The sequence below is a fragment of the Callospermophilus lateralis genome, chromosome 5 (assembly GCF_048772815.1).
Source record: "Callospermophilus lateralis isolate mCalLat2 chromosome 5, mCalLat2.hap1, whole genome shotgun sequence".
Taxonomy (NCBI): Eukaryota; Metazoa; Chordata; class Mammalia; order Rodentia; family Sciuridae; genus Callospermophilus; species Callospermophilus lateralis.
This window is the reverse complement of record NC_135309.1, coordinates 102,522,837-102,543,190: the sequence shown is the minus strand read 5'-3', so window position 1 is coordinate 102,543,190 and position 20,354 is coordinate 102,522,837. Positions and strand designations below refer to the sequence as shown.

At 43.1% G+C, this 20,354-nt stretch overlaps 1 protein-coding gene across 3 annotated transcripts in view; it reads left to right on the top strand.

Moving 5' to 3' along the window:
- Rasgrf2 (Ras protein specific guanine nucleotide releasing factor 2) overlaps positions 1-20,354 on the top strand; it is a 230,910-nt gene that overhangs the window by 186,280 nt on the left and 24,276 nt on the right. For all 3 annotated transcript variants that reach the window (XM_076857070.2, XM_076857069.2, XM_076857068.2), the window contains 2 exons: positions 1,628-1,734; positions 18,999-19,111. In XM_076857070.2, coding sequence (XP_076713185.1) covers positions 1,628-1,734; positions 18,999-19,111 — 220 coding nt within the window. The remainder of the gene's footprint in view (positions 1-1,627; positions 1,735-18,998; positions 19,112-20,354) is intronic.

Below are 20,354 nucleotides of genomic sequence, written 5' to 3'. Positions count from 1 at the left end.
TCCAAGAGGGAAAGTATAAAGAGGAATTGGATATAGGGATCTGGAACTCAGTGAAGAGATCTGGGGATACAAATATGTGAGCAACTTGCTTAAAGATGACTATATAAGTATCGGAGCTGGATGAGACTAGGGAGAGATTAAAGATGACCCCTTGGATATGGGCACATGGAGGTCTATTGATGTCTTTAATGGGACCTGTCTTGATGGTGAGATGGGGTTAGATGCTTGGAGTAAGTTGTAGAGGGAGAATCCCAGTGACTATCATTGAGTATAGACAACTCTTTATTATTATTTGCAGTGTTGAGGATTGACCCCAGGGGTACTTAATCACTGAGCCACATCCCCAGCCTTTTAAAATTTTTTTTACTTTGAGACAGGGTCTCACTAAGTTGCTGAGGTTGGCCTTAAATTCATGATCCTCCTGTCTCAGCCTTCTGAGTTGCTAGGTTATAGGTCTGCACCACAGTGCCCAGCAGAAATATTAATTTTTAAAGGAAATGTATGACATAATTATGTCTGGATGTCAGAATCTTTTAAAATAGGGAGTCAGTGGGTATGTATTAAAATAGCTTCCTGATAATGAAAAGGTGGCTAAGATAGAGATATAAGCTGGCACAGAGAAGATTCATACCCTGGACCAGGTCTGGGGAGGTAGCTGAGTGGTAGAGCACTTGCCTAACATATGTGAGGGTATAATCCACAGTGACACAAAAATAATAATAATAAAAGACAATGGACCAACTATCGAATTGTAATTATAGCTAGCATTTACTTAAGTCTTGCCACTGCCATTCTCAATGCTTAGCATGCGTTACCAAACATAATCCTACAATAGTTCATGAAATGGGTGCTTATAATCTCATGAAAGTCTTAAAGAACTGGGCTCTAGAGAAATGATGTAATTTGCTAGCGTGGGAGAACAATGATTTGAACCCAGATAGTCTGTCTTTTTAAAAGAAATTACATTATTATTAATTGATAAATAACAGTTGTATGTATTATAGATTTATGGGGTATGATGTGATGTTTTGGTATATGTTTACATTGTGAAATGATTAAATCGAAAGTAACAGATTCATCACCTCTCACAGATTTTTGAAATCTACATGTTTAGTCATTTGGAAATACATGTTCTTAAACCCTCTCCCCTACTGCTTGTCAATCAATATATGGTTGCACAACAAAGTATTTGCATCATCTACAAGCCAAGATATGGATTTCTTCATCTACAAATATGCAAAATGTTATTGGTTATGTAATTGCTTTAGGGCAAAAGTAGAAATTAATGCTGACTCAAAGTCTTTTGTTAATATTCCTTCTTGGCTTTGTAGTATAGAACAAGACAGGCATAAATGGAAATGTCATTAGAGCAGCATTAGCTTTCATCAGTGGCCTTTAATAAATAGGTGCACATTATTCACATAATTGCGCCTGTGACTCCGCAGCGGTGGACGTGCTACTCAGAGTATAATAGGTGAGCAGAATTCATGATTCTGGAGCCTCTTGCACCTCTCTGCCAAGATGAACCACTTTGTAGTTTTATTAACCAATGTCCTAAAATAAGTGACCTTTTCCAAGTCCCAGGGGCTTGGCTCTAATGACAGCATGTGCTTCTTTTCCTCCTCAGGGTTTAACAACACCGAGAGAACATGTGACAAAGAGTTTATCATACGGAGAACAGCCACCAACAGAGTCCTGAATGTCCTCCGTCACTGGGTCTCAAAGCATGCACAGGTAATTCGGGAGTTTGGGTAATGACACTCAAGGACTTTATGCTTAAATTTTTTAAGTCCTTTCACATGTAAAGCATCTCTTGATTCTTTGCAGTTAGAGTTTGAAACCTCAAAATTGGAAACTAGGAAAGGAAGAAATAGGGTAGACATGTGGATGGGAGCAGACATATCTTTTGCCAACATCTACTGTTCCATCTCTACAAATCAGGGTGAGGCAGGGCTCCCCTCTTCCCTCATCTCCCAGGCAACAGCACGCACTGTGCCCCATCTATGGAAGGGCCACTGCACTGGGCCACCTGGGAGCACCCTTCCCAGAGTCTCCTCTGTAAGTGGAGTCATGCTGCAGTGCCGCCCCTCACTCCCAGAGGGGAACATCTGGTACCTGGAGGTAAACTGCAGGGACCCCTTAAGGTAGATGACACTTAGGTGCCTGAGAGGCTCTGGCATCATGGTCAGGGAGTTTTATCAGCCTGATTGAAGAGAGATTTGCCTCATTTCCTTTGATATTTTGGTTCTTAGTACTCACTTTTTAAATTGCCACACTGATAGGACACCCACTTACTTGTCTATGTTTTCAATGCAGTTTGTAGAATTTATACCCCTTTTGTAAAATAAAGCCAGGCCCCACCCTCCCTCATTGGCTTGAGGCACACGTAGTGCTTTTCTTACTCACTGCCAACACTGGGCAGGTCCTCCTAGACATGGGGCTGGCTGACAATCTGCAACGACATAGTGGGAAAGAGAGGATGGAGCCCTGCACGACTCAGACCAGGACCCGTGGAATATATGAGCTGAGTCACCTGATGAGAATCACACCCAACAGGGAAAGAGGGATGCAGTACCTGGGTCTGTATTCTCAGAGGCCCCAGTGGGTAATGACAGTCCACTCAGGAAGCTCATTCTGGGACACAAGCTCCTGAAATCCCTGTGGTAACAGAATTTACTGAGAAAAGTGGAATTGGGGCCTCACCAGCAATAAGCTGATAAAAAGTCTTTAAAAATAGAGCCAGGTCCAGTGGTATATGCCTGTAATCCCTGCAGCTTAGGAGGCTGAGGCAGGAGGACTGAGAGTTCGAAGCTAGCCGCAGCAAAAGCAAGGCACTAAGCAGCTCAGTGAGACCCTGTCTCTAAATAAAATACTAAAAAAGAGCTGGGGATGTGGTTCAGTGGTTAATTGCCCCTGGGTTCAACTCTCATCCTTAGACTCATTAAAAATACGTAACTCCTCTTCTCCATAATTTCAGGGAGCCATTTGTAACTCTGTGTTGCCTTGTTGCAGGTAAATCATGATACTGAAGGTCCTGCCCTGTCTGATTGTCATCCATTCCTTGGTGGCTTTTTAACTCAGGGTCTTGGCATCTAATTGCTGGGACCCATGGTGACTTCTGGGATGCCAAGTAGCTTCGATATACAATACTGAACAGGTTCTCTTCCTGGGCCTTAGTTTGGCCCATGGCAAATTCATGCCAAGACTCACCTGGTCACCAGTAGAGGTCAGAGTCTGGAGGTACCTAGCCTTAGTTGCCCTCCTCTATTCAGATCTTTCCTTAAGAACTCTCTAGACTTGCTTTCCTTTTCTCAGTCCCCAGTGTCCTCTTTATCTAATTACTTCAAGCAGGAATCCCTCACATTTCACATGTAACTTTTATACTGGCTACAGAAGTACCACAGAGCAAATGACACTATGCTGGGATTATTTTATTTCTGGTACAGAGAATTCACAGATGGGGAGAGAAGTTCTGGAATGTTTGTGGCCAAAATGACATCAGCTGTGCTAGTGCATGGACAAGCTCTTCTGCCTCGGATCCCAGGGGCCACACTGGGATGCCAGTTCCTCTGACTCACGTTATGGGAATATGTGAATGGTATCATGTCAGAGGTAGAGAGAGCTCAGTTGTTTTCAGTCTTTTCTTCTGACCGACCACTGAATAAAGCACAGACCCTGGCTCTCCTGTTGACTGAGGTGCCTGGGGGCATCCTCACCATGAGCTCATTTGTCTTGGCACCTTCCCTCCTGCAGATGAAGGACTTTATCTGTGGTTGGTTCCAATGCCCTAGTGTGAATTCAGCACATACTTATCCTGTCACCTTCCTTTCCCATGAATTCTCAATCATCCTTCCTGTCCAAGTACATGACAACATGCAGGAGATTTCTGTTGCAATTCAGCTTATTGACAACTCCATTTTCTACTGACTTGAGAGTCCAGGTTTCCTTTCTTCCCTTCATGGGGTCACTTCTGTCCGCCTGGTAGTTTCTGGGCTTCCAAAGTGCGCGGTTTGAGCAAATCGAGGCAGGCTGTTGGTACTAGCTTGGTGAATGTCAGCGGCTCTTGGCTCCTGCTTCTGGAGGCTCCATGGTATGCCTACCTCCTCCTCTAACTGACTGCGGACAACACGTGAGCCATTTCTGTTCAGGGGGAGATGTAAGTGTGGGTTCTGACCTCACAGACCTCAAGCAAGCTCACCATTATGTCCCACATGCCTTGTCTGGATCCACAGAAGAGCATCCCAGAGTCAGGGTCCCCATGTTCTTACTGCAACTCTGCCTCCCTCTCCCTTGCGGACCCTGAGCTGGTCTCCTGACCTTTCCGGATGTGAGTTTTCTCTTTTGAAAATGAGAACAGCCATCCCTGCTTCACCTCCCCCAGGGATGTGATGAAAATTAAAGACAGTGTTGAATTAAGCATAAAGTGCAGTGTAGATATGTCTTCCATTTAAGGACAGGAGAGAAGCACTTTTCATCTCCCTGCTACTAGCCCATGAGCATGCCTCCAGGACATTCTTCTCTCACTCATTCATCATCATATGTCCTTCCTCCTAGTTATGCATGCTGAGCATGTGGCAGATGCCTGGTAAATAGTTGTCAAGTGGAGTTTACATTTCAACACTGCTCTTGTTCATTCTCTCCAGGAGATCATTCTCTGGCCTTTATAAAGTTTCCAAAGTCAGCCACAACAGACTGTAACCACAAATGGACCTGGAAGCCAGGCCAAGCAGAGACATCCATAATAGAATAAATGTTTTCATGAGGCTCACACACACACTTCTCCAGCTCTTTCTGATGGGATGCCTCGTGTGGCAATTGCACAATTTCCAGCTCTCTGCAAGTGTTAGAGCCCACAGAGCTTTTAATCAGATGTTCCTGTGGTTGCTTTTGTCTTCTCTGGACAGATGGGTGAGGGGCCTCCAGGCAGGCTACAGTCGCTCAGAACCATGGTTGTTTGGCACAGGTCTTGTATGTACAGTCTGTAGCAATTTTTACATTCTTGAGTTGCCTCTTTGGTCTCCCATTCTGAAGAGATGCTCTGACCACCTACTTGAGGGATTTTGTAGGTCAGGGAGTGACTCTGAAGGAGCTTGTGGTTTTTTCTGCAGGTTGCAATTGGCTTTCTCCGGCCCTGGGCACTGTCTGAATGACAAGTGGCCAAGAAGGCAGCAGTCATACATTTTGTTCATCATGGGCTTGGGAGAATGCTTGTAAAGCATGACATCAGACAAGAATGACCCACTTACATAAAAATCTCTTTTCCAAAGGAATTTATGGAGGAGAAACTTGCTATTCCCTTTTCTGTATTCTCACTTCCCTCATCCACTAATGTGAACTGAGCAGCTCTAATAAGCACTGAGCGCTGGGAAGGGTGTGAGTGAGCAAGGTCTATGTGGACTCTAAACTCAGCAAGCTTCCGATTATGAGAAAGATGGCTGCTTTCGCCATTACACTTACTGTCATTACTTGTGTGACAGGTTGTTAAATCTAATTCTTCTCATTGCCTCAGACTTGCTGGCAGGGACCAAAGGTTCAGAAGGAGGTGCAATAGGTGGCAAAAGCCTATGTGGTTCTTAAGGGTGTTTCTGGACCACCTCAGCAGAACTAGTGATGACCTCTTGAATTGAATTCTGCCAGCAGTTGTAATCACCCACCTGTAGGACATTGAAGCAGGAGCCGTCAGAGAGGGTAATTTCCAGAAAGAGTTGTCTGTGTCATTTCCCTCCCACCACGGAGAGAGGGAAGAGATACCTCCCTCTTACATCAAGCTACAGGAGAGATGCTTCAAGGAAACCACCCAGCCAGCCTGACCTGCGTAAATGTGAAAAGGGTTTGGAGGCAAAGTGAAGAGAGGTGGATGCCCAGGGACCACTGCGGAACACTGTGATCCAGGTGGACCTGTGGGAACCGGGAGTGAGGGGTCTTATTTCTTACCAAGAGGACAACCCCATCAAAAAGGTCTGGGTGAAATGGGCCCCTGACAGCGTGGGGCTTGGTGGAGTTATAGTGACTCACAAGAGTATAGACATTGCCTGGGTCAGGGGAGGTGGCCTAAGTGCCCTGCAGAGAGGTCTCCAAAAATCCCACCCAAGTGCCCCACAAGAGGCAGGCCAGCCACTGTCCTTCTGTCACATCCAGAAGGAGCTCGGGTCAGGTTCCACCTGCATCATTTTGGCAAACTTGGCTCTTTCCCCTGGGTCTCAACCAAAGTGTCCAGAGCCATGGCCAGCAAGTGAAAAAGGTGGTGGAGAGAGCAGATGGGGCTTCCCGTGCAGCTTCTGGACTTGAAATAGGCCAAGCGAGGGCAGAAGAACTCATCTTGTTTGAAACGAATTAAAGTTTTGATTAACATACCAGACCACGCACTTTGTTGCAATAAGACCATTCTTGTAACTGAAAGGGCCTGGGAGACTTTAACACACCTGCCCAGACCAACAAAATGGGAACGGATGGCCAACAGAGCACTTTAATGGGACTGGAAAGAAGTAGAAATGCTGTTGGATGATTTCACTATCGTTTTTGATACAGTGAGTATAGGTTCCCTTGGGAGCACAATTTTACAAACTACATCAAAATAGCTCATCTGTTGTATTTCTAACTCTCGTTCCCTTGCATTCCCTTTGTGACAAACACAGAGATAGGTACTTAGCTGATAATAAAGAGCTCTTGAATATGTGTTTTAAACTTTACATACTTTGCATTTTTATTGAGATATTCACATACTTCACATAAAGGCACTAAGCTGAACTATATAGATCAATGCCCTGAATACTCACCCATATGGCTCCCACCCAGCACAAGATGTGGACCATTCTAGTACCCCGAGGGACCTTCCAAGAAAATGCTTCTCTTCCTGAGCATTGCCCAGTTTTCTAATCATTTTAGTTTTGTGTCATTGACATTATATATCCCTTCATATATTCAGGATGAACTATTTGCTAGATCATGTTCATTTCCACCAGTCTCTTCTTTTACCTTTAACATTGCTTCTGATACTTTTCACATACGTACACCCCTTTCCCATTATGTTTTAGATATATTTTATCCTATAAATACACACAGAGTGTACCTATCAGTCTTCTGATAAAATATGTATTTTTTATCACTTCTTGACCACAATTAACATGTAAGCGTAGTCTGAGGGATCAGTCAGGATTTGGCAACTCCTGCAACTTCCATCTGTGGACTTATGGCTGAGGTGAAAGCTCTTATATCTCCAAAAACCACATGGGATGGGGGTTGAACTCAAGTCTGCTGCTGTCTGGTAGCAAGAATCTCAAAACTAGAGGGAGCTTGGGATCTGCTGTCAAAGTAATGTGAGTGTGGAGTTAGGGGATGCACTAGAGTCCCTGCTCTGGAATTTATTGTTTGTGTGGCTGAGCAAACTACTTAGCTCCTCCAGGCCTCCATTTCTTCTTCTATAAAAATGGGGATGATACCACTTATTCCTTCAAGTGACTGGGAGGATTACATGAGGTGAAGTGTAGGAAGTAGCCATTACAGGTGGATGCTCAAGGAGGTGCAGAGGGCTGCTCTTGGTGGAAAGAAAGTTCTCTCTAGTCCAAACCCAGACCTTCAGGCAGGCAAAATGTTGTCCCAAGGTTTGATGTTTTAGTTGTACTTTGTGGTCTTTCATAGGTGACTTGATCATATATTTATTTATTTATTTTGTCCTGGGGATTGAGGTGAGTGGTGCTCTACCAAGGAGCTATATGACCTGGTTAAGTCTTGGAGGGCTTCTGAAAGTGGGCACTGCCCAGCTGGAATTTTTGAGGTGATGGAGATAGTCTTTATCTGTCCTGTCCAGTACAGTCGCCTCCAGGCATATCTGGATGATTCCATGAAAGCCATCATAGCTGAAGAACTGAAATTTTAATTTAAAGTTACACATGACTAATGGTCACAGTTTAAAATACCAGTTCTAAACTCCCCAGAGTTCCATAGGGAATCAGCCCCAGCCCCCAGAACTGAGTTCCTTGGATTCTCCTACGATACCTGGCCCCTCTGTAGCAGCAGACAGATGAGGTAGGCTCTAAGAGAGGGCACCTTTGTGGAAGGAGAGCACCTCCACTTAACGTTGGTGTTGGAGCCACACATCTTAAAGAGAGGATGGCTCTTTCCCAGGAAGAGAAAGAACTAATGAGCTCCTTATTCCCATGGCTGGGCTTGGAGCCTTCAGCCCGGGTCAGTGGTCAGTGGACGGAGGGGTGGGAGAGTGGCCACCAGTGTGATGGCCTGTACTGAGTGTGTTCAAGGATCTTGGGGCTCAGAGGGGCCAAAGTGTGAGTTTACACAGTTCCTCTCTTTTGTTTCTTATTTTGACAGTTGCCAGGAGCTTCTTTTTATTTCTTGGCATTGCTTAGCAAAGCCCAGAATCCAGTGTCACATTAGAGCCCAGAGTTCAGATGTCTTCTTTGTTTCAAATCTGAAACAGAGGTTGTACCAGGACAAGTGCAGCACAAGGTTCTTGGTGTGGGTGGGAGAATGAAATGTGTAAGAAACAAGGCACTCCTGAAAAGGCAGCTCCTGTCCCCTCCCCTGACTGCTCTTGGCCAGCTGCCAGCTCTGTCCTATCCTCGGGCTCAGCCCCCTCCTGTCTGTGCCCTGCTTCTGCCCACCTGCCATAGGTACTTTTCCATCCTCACACCCCGCCCAGTCCCAGATCCTGACCAGTGGGTCTTCTCTTTCTCTTGCAAGGAAGCCCAGTGCATGGGTGCCCAACTTTGAGCTGTTTGCAGAACAAAGAATGCCTCTCTGGGTATCAGCACTCTGCTGTGTTTGGGCATCTCCTGAGACATTCGGGACTTTACAATCCCTCTCCACAAGTGTTCGCCACTGCTGGAAGCAGGGAGATGTGTCTCTAGTGCCCCGAGATATGAGGAAGAACCACTGGATCATATAGAATAATCTTTGAGCCAGCCAAGGTTTGATGTTTTAGTTAGAATATGTGTGTTGTGGTCTTTCACAGGTGACTTGATTATTTATTTATTCATTTAGTACTGGGGAGTGAATTGAGTGGTGCTCTACCTCTGAGTTACATCCCCAACTCTTTTTATTTTAGTTGGAGGTAGGGTCTCTCTGAGTTGTCTGGGCTGGCTTTGAACTTGCCATTCTTTTTTCTCAGCCTCCTGAGTAGCTGGGATTATGGCTGAATACCACCATGCCTGGCTTTATAAATTACTTGAGAACCTATTCTTCACTGAAGCGGTTTCTTTTCTGAGGAGGCATTCTGAATGAAAGACTGCTAATTTTTAAAAATTGAATAAATATTGTATGACTTACTTGGTGTCATGCACTATTATAGGCAGTTTTCAAATGATATGTACTTTATTCCTGACCAGAGGTGGTACCCAAAATACCTCGAGGCTCTGGGGCCTGTTCTCAGCCAGTGGGAGCTGATGAGCATAATGGGAACAAGAAGATAAAAATCTGGTCTGAACATGAGATGCTGGCAGCTATGAAGTATTTATTTTAATGAAAAATTAGTTGCCTATCACTTTAATCTTGCAAATGGTTTTATGCAGTCTCTGAAGGAGGAAGGCAAATATTGTCATGATCCTGGTTTTGCAGATGGGGGAATGAGACTCAGAGAAACTTAGTGGTTTCCCTGAGATGATATGGACAGCCAAGGACACTGCTACCTGGCTGCACAATTTGTGCTCACAGTTCCTAATCAATTGCACAGCCTCTCCATTTTGCCAGCCAACTCTTGGGGTACAGAGAGCTCAAGACGTAATGTGTAAAAATCCATTTCTGATTCAGAATAGTGAGAATATCACATGCGAACACTGCCAGCGTATTCCCACTCTGTTTCTAAATCTTTCCTTAAAATGTTACTTTCATGCCTGAATCTATTTTGTGTTGCTTCAACACAGGATTTTTATCTACTAAAGACAGGCGTGGGGCAGAGCACTCACAGTGTCCCTTCTGATAACTGCCATAGCCCCTCTCAACTCAGATGCTGCCAGCAGACTCTGGAGCAAGCCAGGTGGTACTGCTAGAGCTGTCCATGGTAAAGGTCAGGCCACGCCTGCTCTTCTTGAGGCCTCAAAACCCCAGATATCCCACCCTAACAGGTAGATTAGAGGCTGTCCCTGCTTGGGGACCCCAAAGTACCATGAGGCTCCCTTCAGCCAATGGGAACAAAACAAAATTTAGTCTGAATATGAGATGCTGTCAGCTATGAAATATTTATTTTTAGTGAAAAATTAGTTGCCTACCACTTTAATCTTGCAAATGGTCTTCTGCAGTCTCTGAATTGGAAGATGATCAATGCCCACGCACTTTTGATGTTGATCCCACCCTTATTAATCAGTGCTCATTCACTTCTGGTTGTTCTCACCAGTTCCTGTGGAGCTTTGTGTATCTCAACTAAAAGATCCCAGATACTTACCAGGTTTGATGTTTTAGTTAGTTTGTTTACAAACTTTAGGTTTGCCACTGTGACAGCCAAAATGACAGAGGATTAAGTAGGACAGCAACTTTCAATCTTCTGGCCTCATAGGCTGATACCTGTCTTCACCACAGCAGCTCCTGGTCCTACCAGGTATTCTCCTGATGTCTACCCTCTTCTGCTTCCCTCCCAGCAGATGCCTTGGGCATCACATTTCCTTCAAGTTCTTCAAAGATTCCCAGATCAAAAAAGGACTCTTAGGGGAAAGAATTCTGGAACCCCGAGTAAGAGTCTGCATTCCAATGTCAGCTTGCTAGATTCCTCTTGTAGAAATTGGCAAGATTGGGGTTCTTATGCACAACTGAACTGTTTGTTAGAGGGGAATATAAACTGTTATCTGATAAGTATAAATCTTACTTTTTGTAATCCTGAAGATCTATTTTCATTGTCTCTTTTCATCTGGTCCAGACAACCAACTAACCAAGAAAGAAAATCCTAGTTCCTTTAACCACTTACCAAAGTTTTTTTTTTTTTTTCCTTATCTTTTATATATTTCTCTTGTTGTACTCTTTAAATCCCCCTTAAGCTTTCCAAGCTTTTCTTATTACTTGGTGAGACATTTACAACAGGATTTATTAAGTCAGAGTGAACTAGATTTAAGCATTTAAGAAGCCAGGGTTTTCGATGGAATTTATTTTCAGTTTCTGTTAGGTGCCAAGAAAGAAACTGCATTTCCCCTGTAGAACTAGAGGGATTCTTTAACCTTTTGTGGATGGATTTTGTTGACAGAGAAATGGTGGAGAAGTTCCACATGGAACTGATGTGCATCTACCAGTTCTGACCTCTGTGAGAGTGTTCTGATGCATCTTGCATCCCTCATAACCGTGGCACACAGCCATGTCCTAGTCAGCGGGACAGTGGCAAGGCCCTGCACCGTGGTGTCACCATTGCCATCTTGGTGGCCTGGGCAGGTGCTCTCACCATTACCAAGCTGCTCAGGATGCCAAGAGCCAGCTTCACACTGGAGAGAGCTAGTTTGCTCAGGGCCCACAGTTCTGCCTCCCCCACGGCCCTTCTCTTTGTGCTCCTCTCCTCCTCTCTCTTACCACAGAGGTCACCAACTTGTAGTTCCCAGTCTCTGCAAAAAGTCTCTCCTGGATTAATGTCAAAGTGCTATTTCTACCACGTGCCTATGCCTGAGGGCATCTCCTCCACACAAAGGGATGATATACATTTGTTTACCAGCTTTCTACATATTTTCCCCCTTGATAGACCACTTTCTAGTACTTTCTGAAGGTTTTTATTGGAGATAAACTCAAAGATAATTTTACTGACAGGTGGCATTATTTAAGGAAATTTTAAATATCAGGATTAAAAAAGGCCCTTCCAGACTCTTCTTTTTTCCTTGAGTCTTTGTCATTGTCTTGGAAGCTATGAACCATGTACATTAACAACCTATCTAGAAACCTAATGGAAAACACAGTCTCTAGAAAAATTCTTTTTCCCCCGATCCATGCTTTTTAACCTGGTGATTCCCTTTTGAGATTTGAAGAGGTAAGCTTGGGAGCACTCTGATTTCAGGGATGTGGGGCAGTATTTCAAAATTCTTACAAGCACAGCTGTTCAGGAACAGAGGCTGCATTTTAGTGAGTCATTCAAACGCAGTCATTCATCAGAAAATGATTGAATAACTGTTTTTCTGGATGGTGTTTTCCTTCCTGCTGAACTGGTGGTGTTCTCTGTCATTTGCCTCCTCCCAGTTATTTCTGTTTTAACATATCTTCCATATTTTGCACAGTGCCTTCTCCTACAGCCTCCCACTCCACAGCTGCTAATTTCTGAAACTACCAGCTTAAGAATTAGGTAGCTCATCTCAAATTCGAGCACCCCTCTCATGGACTTTTGCCCATTCAGTCAAACAAGTATTACCAAGAACAAGGTGCTGCCCTTACCAAATTGGGGGGTTAACAGTCTCTGGAGTTTAATACCTGAAGTGCAAGTTCTAGATGACTGTCAGTGTACGTTTCCTACATATTCTATTTCTCATTGTAGGTTCAAAATCATGATGAGTAATTAATGACTAGCAAGTGTTGAACATTCACTGAAAAGCTGAGAATCACTCCGGTATTGCTTTGTAGGGCTTAGTTCCAAACTTACTGCCCTTCCTTATGTTTCTCACTTAGGATGTTCTTTTTCGTAATGTGAGCAAGGAGGCCTTTGTGATATTTTTGTAGTCAGGCAATGGGAGATGCTGGAATACCTGCCATTCTACTCTTCCAGTGAGAGCCCTGATACAGAGTCACTGTTGCCCTAAGTGATGAGGACACTCCAGGCCAGAGGTGATGGGGGTGAACAAGGTGAGCAGTGCCCCATGGGGTCTCTCATATTAGTTTTTAGCCAGCGCAATCTCCCCTGGGATTGAATTTCAAAATTACAGTTCTAGACAAAGGTTCCTTTCCTTGAAAGAGCTGAAAAAATCACACAGGCCTAAAGGCTTGTGATCTCTAGTTCATTAAGATGAGGAATCTAGAGCCTGGGGCTATAGCTCAGTGGTGGAGTGCTTGCCTACCATGTGTGAGGCACTGGCTTGGAGCCTTAGCACTGCATAAAAATAAACAAATAAAATAAAGGTACGCTGTCCATCTACAACTACAAAAAAATTAATTTAAAAAAATGAGGAGTCTAGAGGTGTATCTCCCAGGCCCCTGAAGGTTAATTTGCATGTATCCTGAGCTGATCATTCACCATCTTTGCCTCAGCTTCCAATTTGCAAAATGGACTGAATCTAACTTAAATCTATATCACAATTTAAATTCTTCATCTGTGTAGTCAAAGAAGACAGAAAACATTATCTTGAAAGTCATGTTAACCCAATTTTTTATTTTTGAGCCTATACATCCTAAGCCTCTTCTTTATGAGTCTTTTGTTCCAGGCTTTAAAATTATTTGGGACGATTTACTCCACTCTCTACTATTTCCACTTTCCTTTTAAAATCTCTGCTACTGTAAGGAATATACTGTTCTGATTACAGTGAGAAAATTACACTCATAATTCTCTATCTTCCAACTGTGTTTATTGCATCAGATTTTCCCAATGTCCTAGAGTTACCCTGGCTATGTGTGGTAGATTCCAAATCATTACCCTACTATCCTGAAAAAATATGAATATAATTTCAAGAATACCTAAGCTATCAAAAGGGATTAGTTTTAAGTGCAGGAGAATCTGAGTTATTGCATCACAAATTAGTTTTCCATTGTAGGATCAAGTCTGACTAATGTAAACTACTTTGTTCCGACTGGAAACCAAGTCTAAAGATCCCTGGGTACCGTGACAAACAGTTCAAACAGCTGATGACTTACTCAGTGTTTGACATTTTGGCCCACCATTTCCCACACCTGCTACACTAGCAGTGCGCTGATAGACACTTTTTTTTTTTTTTTCTGGAAGGGTCTCGTGGTGCAGCAGTTAAAAGCTCAGGTTTGGGCCAAGAATGTCTGTGTCCAAATTCTGGGTATGCCATTTGCCACTTGTGTGACTTTGGAAAAGACACTTAGTCTCAATACCTGGACTTTCTCATATGTAAAATGGGAACAATGATGATTACTATGTTGCAGGATTGTTTCTTAGAGTCAGTTAGTTAACAGTGAGATATTACCTCAGGAGTTACTCACCAACCTAAGGGAAAACCGAACTTTCCTAATCTTTTGGTAACAGCCACAGCTCACAACAGCGCCTCTCTCTAGAATCTAGAGGATTCTAATGTCATCGGTTGATAACTTGCCCCTAAGTATTTGCTGGGTGTCACCATCCTTCCTTGACAGTTTTGTCCTGCTCTCTCCTGGAGCTGTGGCCTGTTTGCAAGTAGTTCCCAGAGAAAGTTTCCAGGCCCGCCCTCCCCTGAGGTTCCCCAGGGTTAGTTATAGTGTCCCCTCAAGCCTGTTCCCCAGGTTTCCATGATTGACGGTTCCTTCATCTGCCCATCCACCCGGACTTGTCTCTGCCTCTTCCCCAGAGCCTTATCTATTGACTTAGTAATTGTCATTGAAAGGATGAGAGCTATCTATCCTTTTATAAGAGTTGGAAATGTAGATGGCTGACATTTCCTGGGCTCTCCACCTTTGAAAACAGGGCAGTTTCTTTTTTCCAATCCTGTCTCTTCACCATTGTTTCATGAGTTGGGAAATAAAAACAAAACTAAATTGTTGCTGTAATAACTTCAGCGACTACCTCCGGGTTCTTGGGTGCCTCAGGTTCGTTCTCTTGGTGCATGAAGTTTAGTGGGGCCCCCTGGTGCAGGCCTCCTTCCCGCTGCGCTCTTCTGGCTGCGCACCCGACCAGCGGCGCCAGAGGTGCCCAGGTTCCTGCGAGCACCGCCGGCCCGCGAGCGCCACCTTGTGGGCATCTACGCTGCCTCTGAAAAAGCGTCCTGCTATCCTGACACCAGGCTCTGGGAAACGTAGCCAAAATTACATTCTGGATAATTATGAAATGGCTGTCAGCCAGACTTATTATGAATAATTTATCTCTGAATTTAAATAGGGCAGGCGTCTTTTTCCTGATTCAGATTCTTTTTTATTGAGAAGCAGCTACTATATTTTTAAGAGGGACTTTTGAATGACTGATTCTGTATTTTCCATGTATTTGTGTGAAAAAGAATAATTATACATTCTGTGTAGTACATCAGAGGATTCAGTTATTTTTTACCCCTATTTTTTTTTCTTTTTTCGCATGACTTTTTTCATAATAAACAAAGTCAGTATAAAGTCTTACTACACAGAATTGGTCCCTGAACCAGCAGCATCAACACCACCTGGAAGCTTGTTAGAAACAGGGATTCTCAGTCCTTGCTCCAAACGTGCTGCATCAGAATCTGCATTTTAGCCAGATCCCCCAGCAATTCCTGCATATGACAGTTTTGGAAGCCCAGGTGACAGGATTCAGATGGAAGACCTATGTTCTACTCCCACCTCTGCTATCTCTCTACACATCTAATCTGAGCTCCTGAGTCACATCTTGGCTAATTGCAATGGATCCTGTTATGGGAGAGGGTGAGATCATGGCTCCTGTCGTTTGACACTGGCTCTGCTGAGGAGGAACTGAAAGTATATGGGAGGTTACTTTGTACATTGCAAAAATACTGTGAAAATGAAAGGGACATCAGAAGAGAAAATTCTCATGTTTCGTTGTCAGCTATCAAAGAATTGGTTTTAATCAGCTGTATTAGCAGTAGAGGAAATATTCAACTGTAATCTGTTCATCATGCTTCAAATGGTGTCTCAGTTGATTGCACTAACTCTTTCAAAGGTCTCTCTCAGGCCAGTCTTCCCAGAGCTCTGAATAATAAAATTACAATCTGCTTTCCTTAACAAGACCTTTCACACTTTGACACACTTGCCATCCTGGGGCCCTAGAAGCATTCCTCCTGTGGAGCCCAGTGTGGGGCACAGCAGGTGCTCAATGATGCTTGTTGATTAAACCACTAATTAGCCCTCAGCAAGGCCTGAACAGTAACCTGATGTCCTTCACACTAATCGTGCCGTTTATGATAATAAGATTATTTGCATCATTAGAGACTCGACATAGCTACATGAGGACTCGGTTGTCTCACTAATATATGTCAAATATTCATTAAGGAAATAGACTCCTGATGGCTGAGAAACCCTTTGGTAGTACATACAGGTTGAAGCAGGTGGGATCCTTAACTGTTTACAAACACCATTTCCTTTACTGTAAAATGAAAGAGGGGAACAAACAAAAAACCGGAAGCAAAATACTACCCTCTTCTCCTTGCATACATTTTTAAAGAAAAATTAATAGTGAGAAGCTGTTGAACAATAAGTAGGTGAAATTTTAGGAAAACATATTTTCTAAAGTCCTAAGATTGATAAGAGATAATAACATTTGTGTTGCCCTGTGCCCCGGGGTCTCTTACTCTCTGATGCTATTGTCAAACCGTGAAAGTGAATTTTTTTTGGGGGGGGTGGGGTGGGTAACCAGAAATTGAACCCAGGAGTGCTTAACCACAGAGCCACATACCCAGTCCTTTTTATCTTTTAATTTTGAAACATGGTCTCACTAAGTTGTTTAGGGCCTTGCTGAGTTGCTGAGGTGGCTTTGAACTTGTAATCCTCCTACCTTAGCCTCCCAAGTCTCCGAGACTGTAGGCATGCACCACCACACCCAGCATGAAAGTGAAATATTGAGAATAATATTATACAGTTTTCCGTCAAACTAAGATGTAAAAATACTTAATTCAAATTAGGTTAGACTCTTGTGTTGTCTACAATTTGTGAAATTATGGACATTTTGCCCCTAATTACAAAATGTAGTAAAATTACACTGTTTTTAAAAATCTGATTCATTGCAATTAGCAATGTTCTCTCCGACCTTTTAAAAGAATTCAGAATGTCAGTGTTTCAAAATTACTTTTCTTCACATTAAGATGTAATTATAATAACTTGTAATAAGTCAATATAATAATGTAATTATATAATAAGTGTATTATAATATCTATGGCAAATTTTATATGAGGGAACATAAACAGTCATGCCTGTACATATGAAGACGGTCATCTATCAGAGTCTGATCCTGGGATGCAAGATGCGGAACTCACTCATCCCTGAATATGTTATGGTCCAATATGATACCTGGCGATGCTTCATAAGAATATGTTTAATTAAAGTTGTGGCAAGAGCTACAACACTACCTTTTTAGTTTTCCCCAACATTTTAACTTAAATAATTTCAAACCAAGAGAAAAATTGCCATAAAAAAATCAAGTACACTGCAACACATCAAGAATCGCTGTTCACTGATACGTTTACATTTATTCTCTTTCTCCTTCCCACCTCTGCCAGTCCACATGACCAAGTCAAGACTTGCACATAGCTGACAGCAAAATGATCAAATCCAGGAAACTTTGACATTGGTACATGCTCTCAACTAGTGAAGTCCCAATTCAATTTTGTCAGTTGTCACAGTCCTGCCTTTGGGTAATATTTCCACCTTGACCCTAGGTCTAACTCAGGTTCACCCATTGCATTTAACTATTGAACTTTGATGTCTTTTTAAGGGCAATAGTTCCTTAGTTTTTCCTATAGTTCCTTAGTTTTTCCTATAGTTCCTTAGTTTTTCCTATAGTTCCTTAGTTTTTCCTCATCTTTAAAGACACTAACAGTTTTGAAAAATACAGCCAGTGCTTGCTCCCAATTAGATTGAGATTATGCATTTTTGGTAGAAATACCAAGTATTTTGTATTTGTAATACTACATATTTTGGTAGAAATACAACACTAAGGACGTGATGTAAGATATTAAGCATTACATCGGTAGGCACATAATATCAGTCTGTTCCACAGTTGGGGTTGGTAACATTGATCTTCTGGTTAAGGCAAAATCTGCCAGACTATCCCTTTGTAGTTAATAATTGATCTCTGGGGCGATCTTAAGACTCTCAGTTCTATTCCTCAGTGCATTTATCCAGCCATTTTAGCATCCATTCATGGTCCTTGCCAGAATCAGTTATTACTGATTTGGTTGAAAATGGTGTTTTATTCCTTTGCATTTATTACTTGGAATTCTATTATAAAGAATAGTTTTACCTTCTGCCCTTTTAGGTACGTGTGTGCGTGTGTGTGTGTGTGTGTGTGTGTGTTTAATCTATTTATGAATTTATTTTGTAAGTTTCAGTAAGGGTTTGGAAGCTTTTTTATTCACTTGGTTATCATCATTCTCATTATTTACTTTGATGCTCACATTGTTGCAACTCTGCCCATTGAGTGCCCCTTCCATCTCACTCCTGTGTTTGTTTGACATAGCCTCATTGGCTTGTGAGTATCATTTATCATTTATTCTTTAAATTTAGCATATCTGGATGGATACAGACATAGATACAGATATTGATAGCCTTAGCATATCTTCATTCAGTAATCACCCAAACGACAGATGTAATTCTCACAACAAATTCTTGCTTTTCTTTTTGTTTCTTTTTGTTGTTGTTTGTTTGTCTGTTTTTAGTTACAGCTATGTCTTAGCTGCTGACCTTACAATGCATGATGATAAATTATAAGTAACATGTTCCATGGGAGCAAAACAGAAAAGCTCCCAACCCCTCTGGGTCATTTAAAGAAGATTCCAGGAAGAATGTGTATTACCTCCGAGGCCTGAAAGATGCACCCATGTGGAGTGTGTTCCAGACTAGGAAAGCACATATCTTTCTGAGGAGCTGAGGGAGTTTTTAAGGTCTAGAATAGTGAGTGCGAGTGCATGTGTGCTGCGTTTGAGTAGGTGTCGGAGACCCTGGGGAGAGACAGGGCCAGGGTAGTTGGTTGGGTCTCAGTCGCTGTCCCAAGAGCTGTGGTTCTCAGCCTTGGGTTGCACATTTGCATCCCCTGGGGAGCTCTTCAGAAATACCAGCAAGGTGCCCCATCCCAAACCACTTCAGCGGGGATCTTTGGGGTTAGGTGGGGGTGGGGACTCCAGGGTCCCTACATTTTAACCTCCATACCTAGCTTCTAGAGGACTTATCATGAGGAATGGTGCCAAACACCACAGAGCTAACTAAACCCTTCAAAACTGAAATTTAAAAAGATTCATTTTATTTTATAGGATTTTGAACTCAACAACGAACTAAAGATGAATGTCCTAAATTTGCTAGAAGAAGTCTTACGAGACCCAGACCTTCTTCCCCAGGAAAGGAAAGCCACAGCCAATATCCTGAGGTAAAGGCAATTGCAGGCGCTGACTGAAGTACATTGGCTGATTCGTGCTATGTTCATAGAAAATAAGATTCTGCCAAACCAGAAGCATGAATCGTAGAATCCTGGGGGCAGCAGGGATTGTGTCCTTACTGGTAAAGTATTACCTATCATCTTCTCTTTCTTGGGGACAAGTCCGGGGCCTGCTGTCTCAGGGCGATTGTGGGTGGGCGACATAACCCATGTGGAGTGCTGTTGCTCTTCTTTGTGTGGGCAGATGGTTCACTGTAGACCCAAACCTGGAAGGAAGGAAGCCTTGAGGATCCCCACTGGACTTGTGAGTCCAGGACGTGTTGCAGAGAGAGAGTTTTCTGTGGGTTCTAACTCTTTGGTGTTAGCACCCACTTATTGGTACAGTGGTGGTGTTTCTGGGGGAGCCTTGGGCACCTGTGTTGTGGATGAGCCACCACGGAGTAGATACATGTTTTATTTCAGCTTATTCCACTGGTCCTAGGACAATTTTCTGCCACCTTCTTGGATTAGGATTTCCACATCAGGTGGGTTGTAGAGCCATGTGAGTTTGTGTAGAGCATGAAGTCACACGTCTATGTGATCAAGGCTGGAGTCGCACTAGAGACTTGGGGGTCTATAGTGGTTACACTCAGAGTCCAAGGGGCTGACAAGCTTTCTAATGGCTTCTTGAGTGAGTAGGTGGTTTCCTTCTAGTCTTCTCTACCTTAAGAGTGCAGCCATCAATGGCTTTGTGCAGACATTTCAGTTACAGCCTCCCAGAGACTCTTGGCTACGTCTCCCATCCCTCCTTTAGAGTGGGAAGTCTGCCATCTATCTTCTAGCACCTGGTATTCCTTTACCGTTCTGATTTCTAGTTCCTTCTTACAGTCTCTGGAAATGGTCTTTTCTCTCTTCTCTCTTCAAAGTATGGCTTTGGTACAGTGGTGGTGTTTCTGGGGGAGCCTACATTGTCTACTTTTTTTGTTTGTTTGTTTTTGTTTTTATTGTTGACATATTATCTGGAAAGCTGGTGTGTGGAGGAGAGCCCATCTTAGCTCATCCCACCATGTTTTTGCAAGTCCCTCCTTGATGTAGCAATGCCAGATTTTGATTTGTGATGTGTTTGCAACCAGCCTCTAAATTATTCTTGGTTCCCATTAGCTGAAGATCCCATAGTCAGACAATTCTTTGGTGCAGGGGATGTTGTGCCTCCCCACCCAAAAAAAAAAAAAAGGTATGTTGAATTTCTAATCTC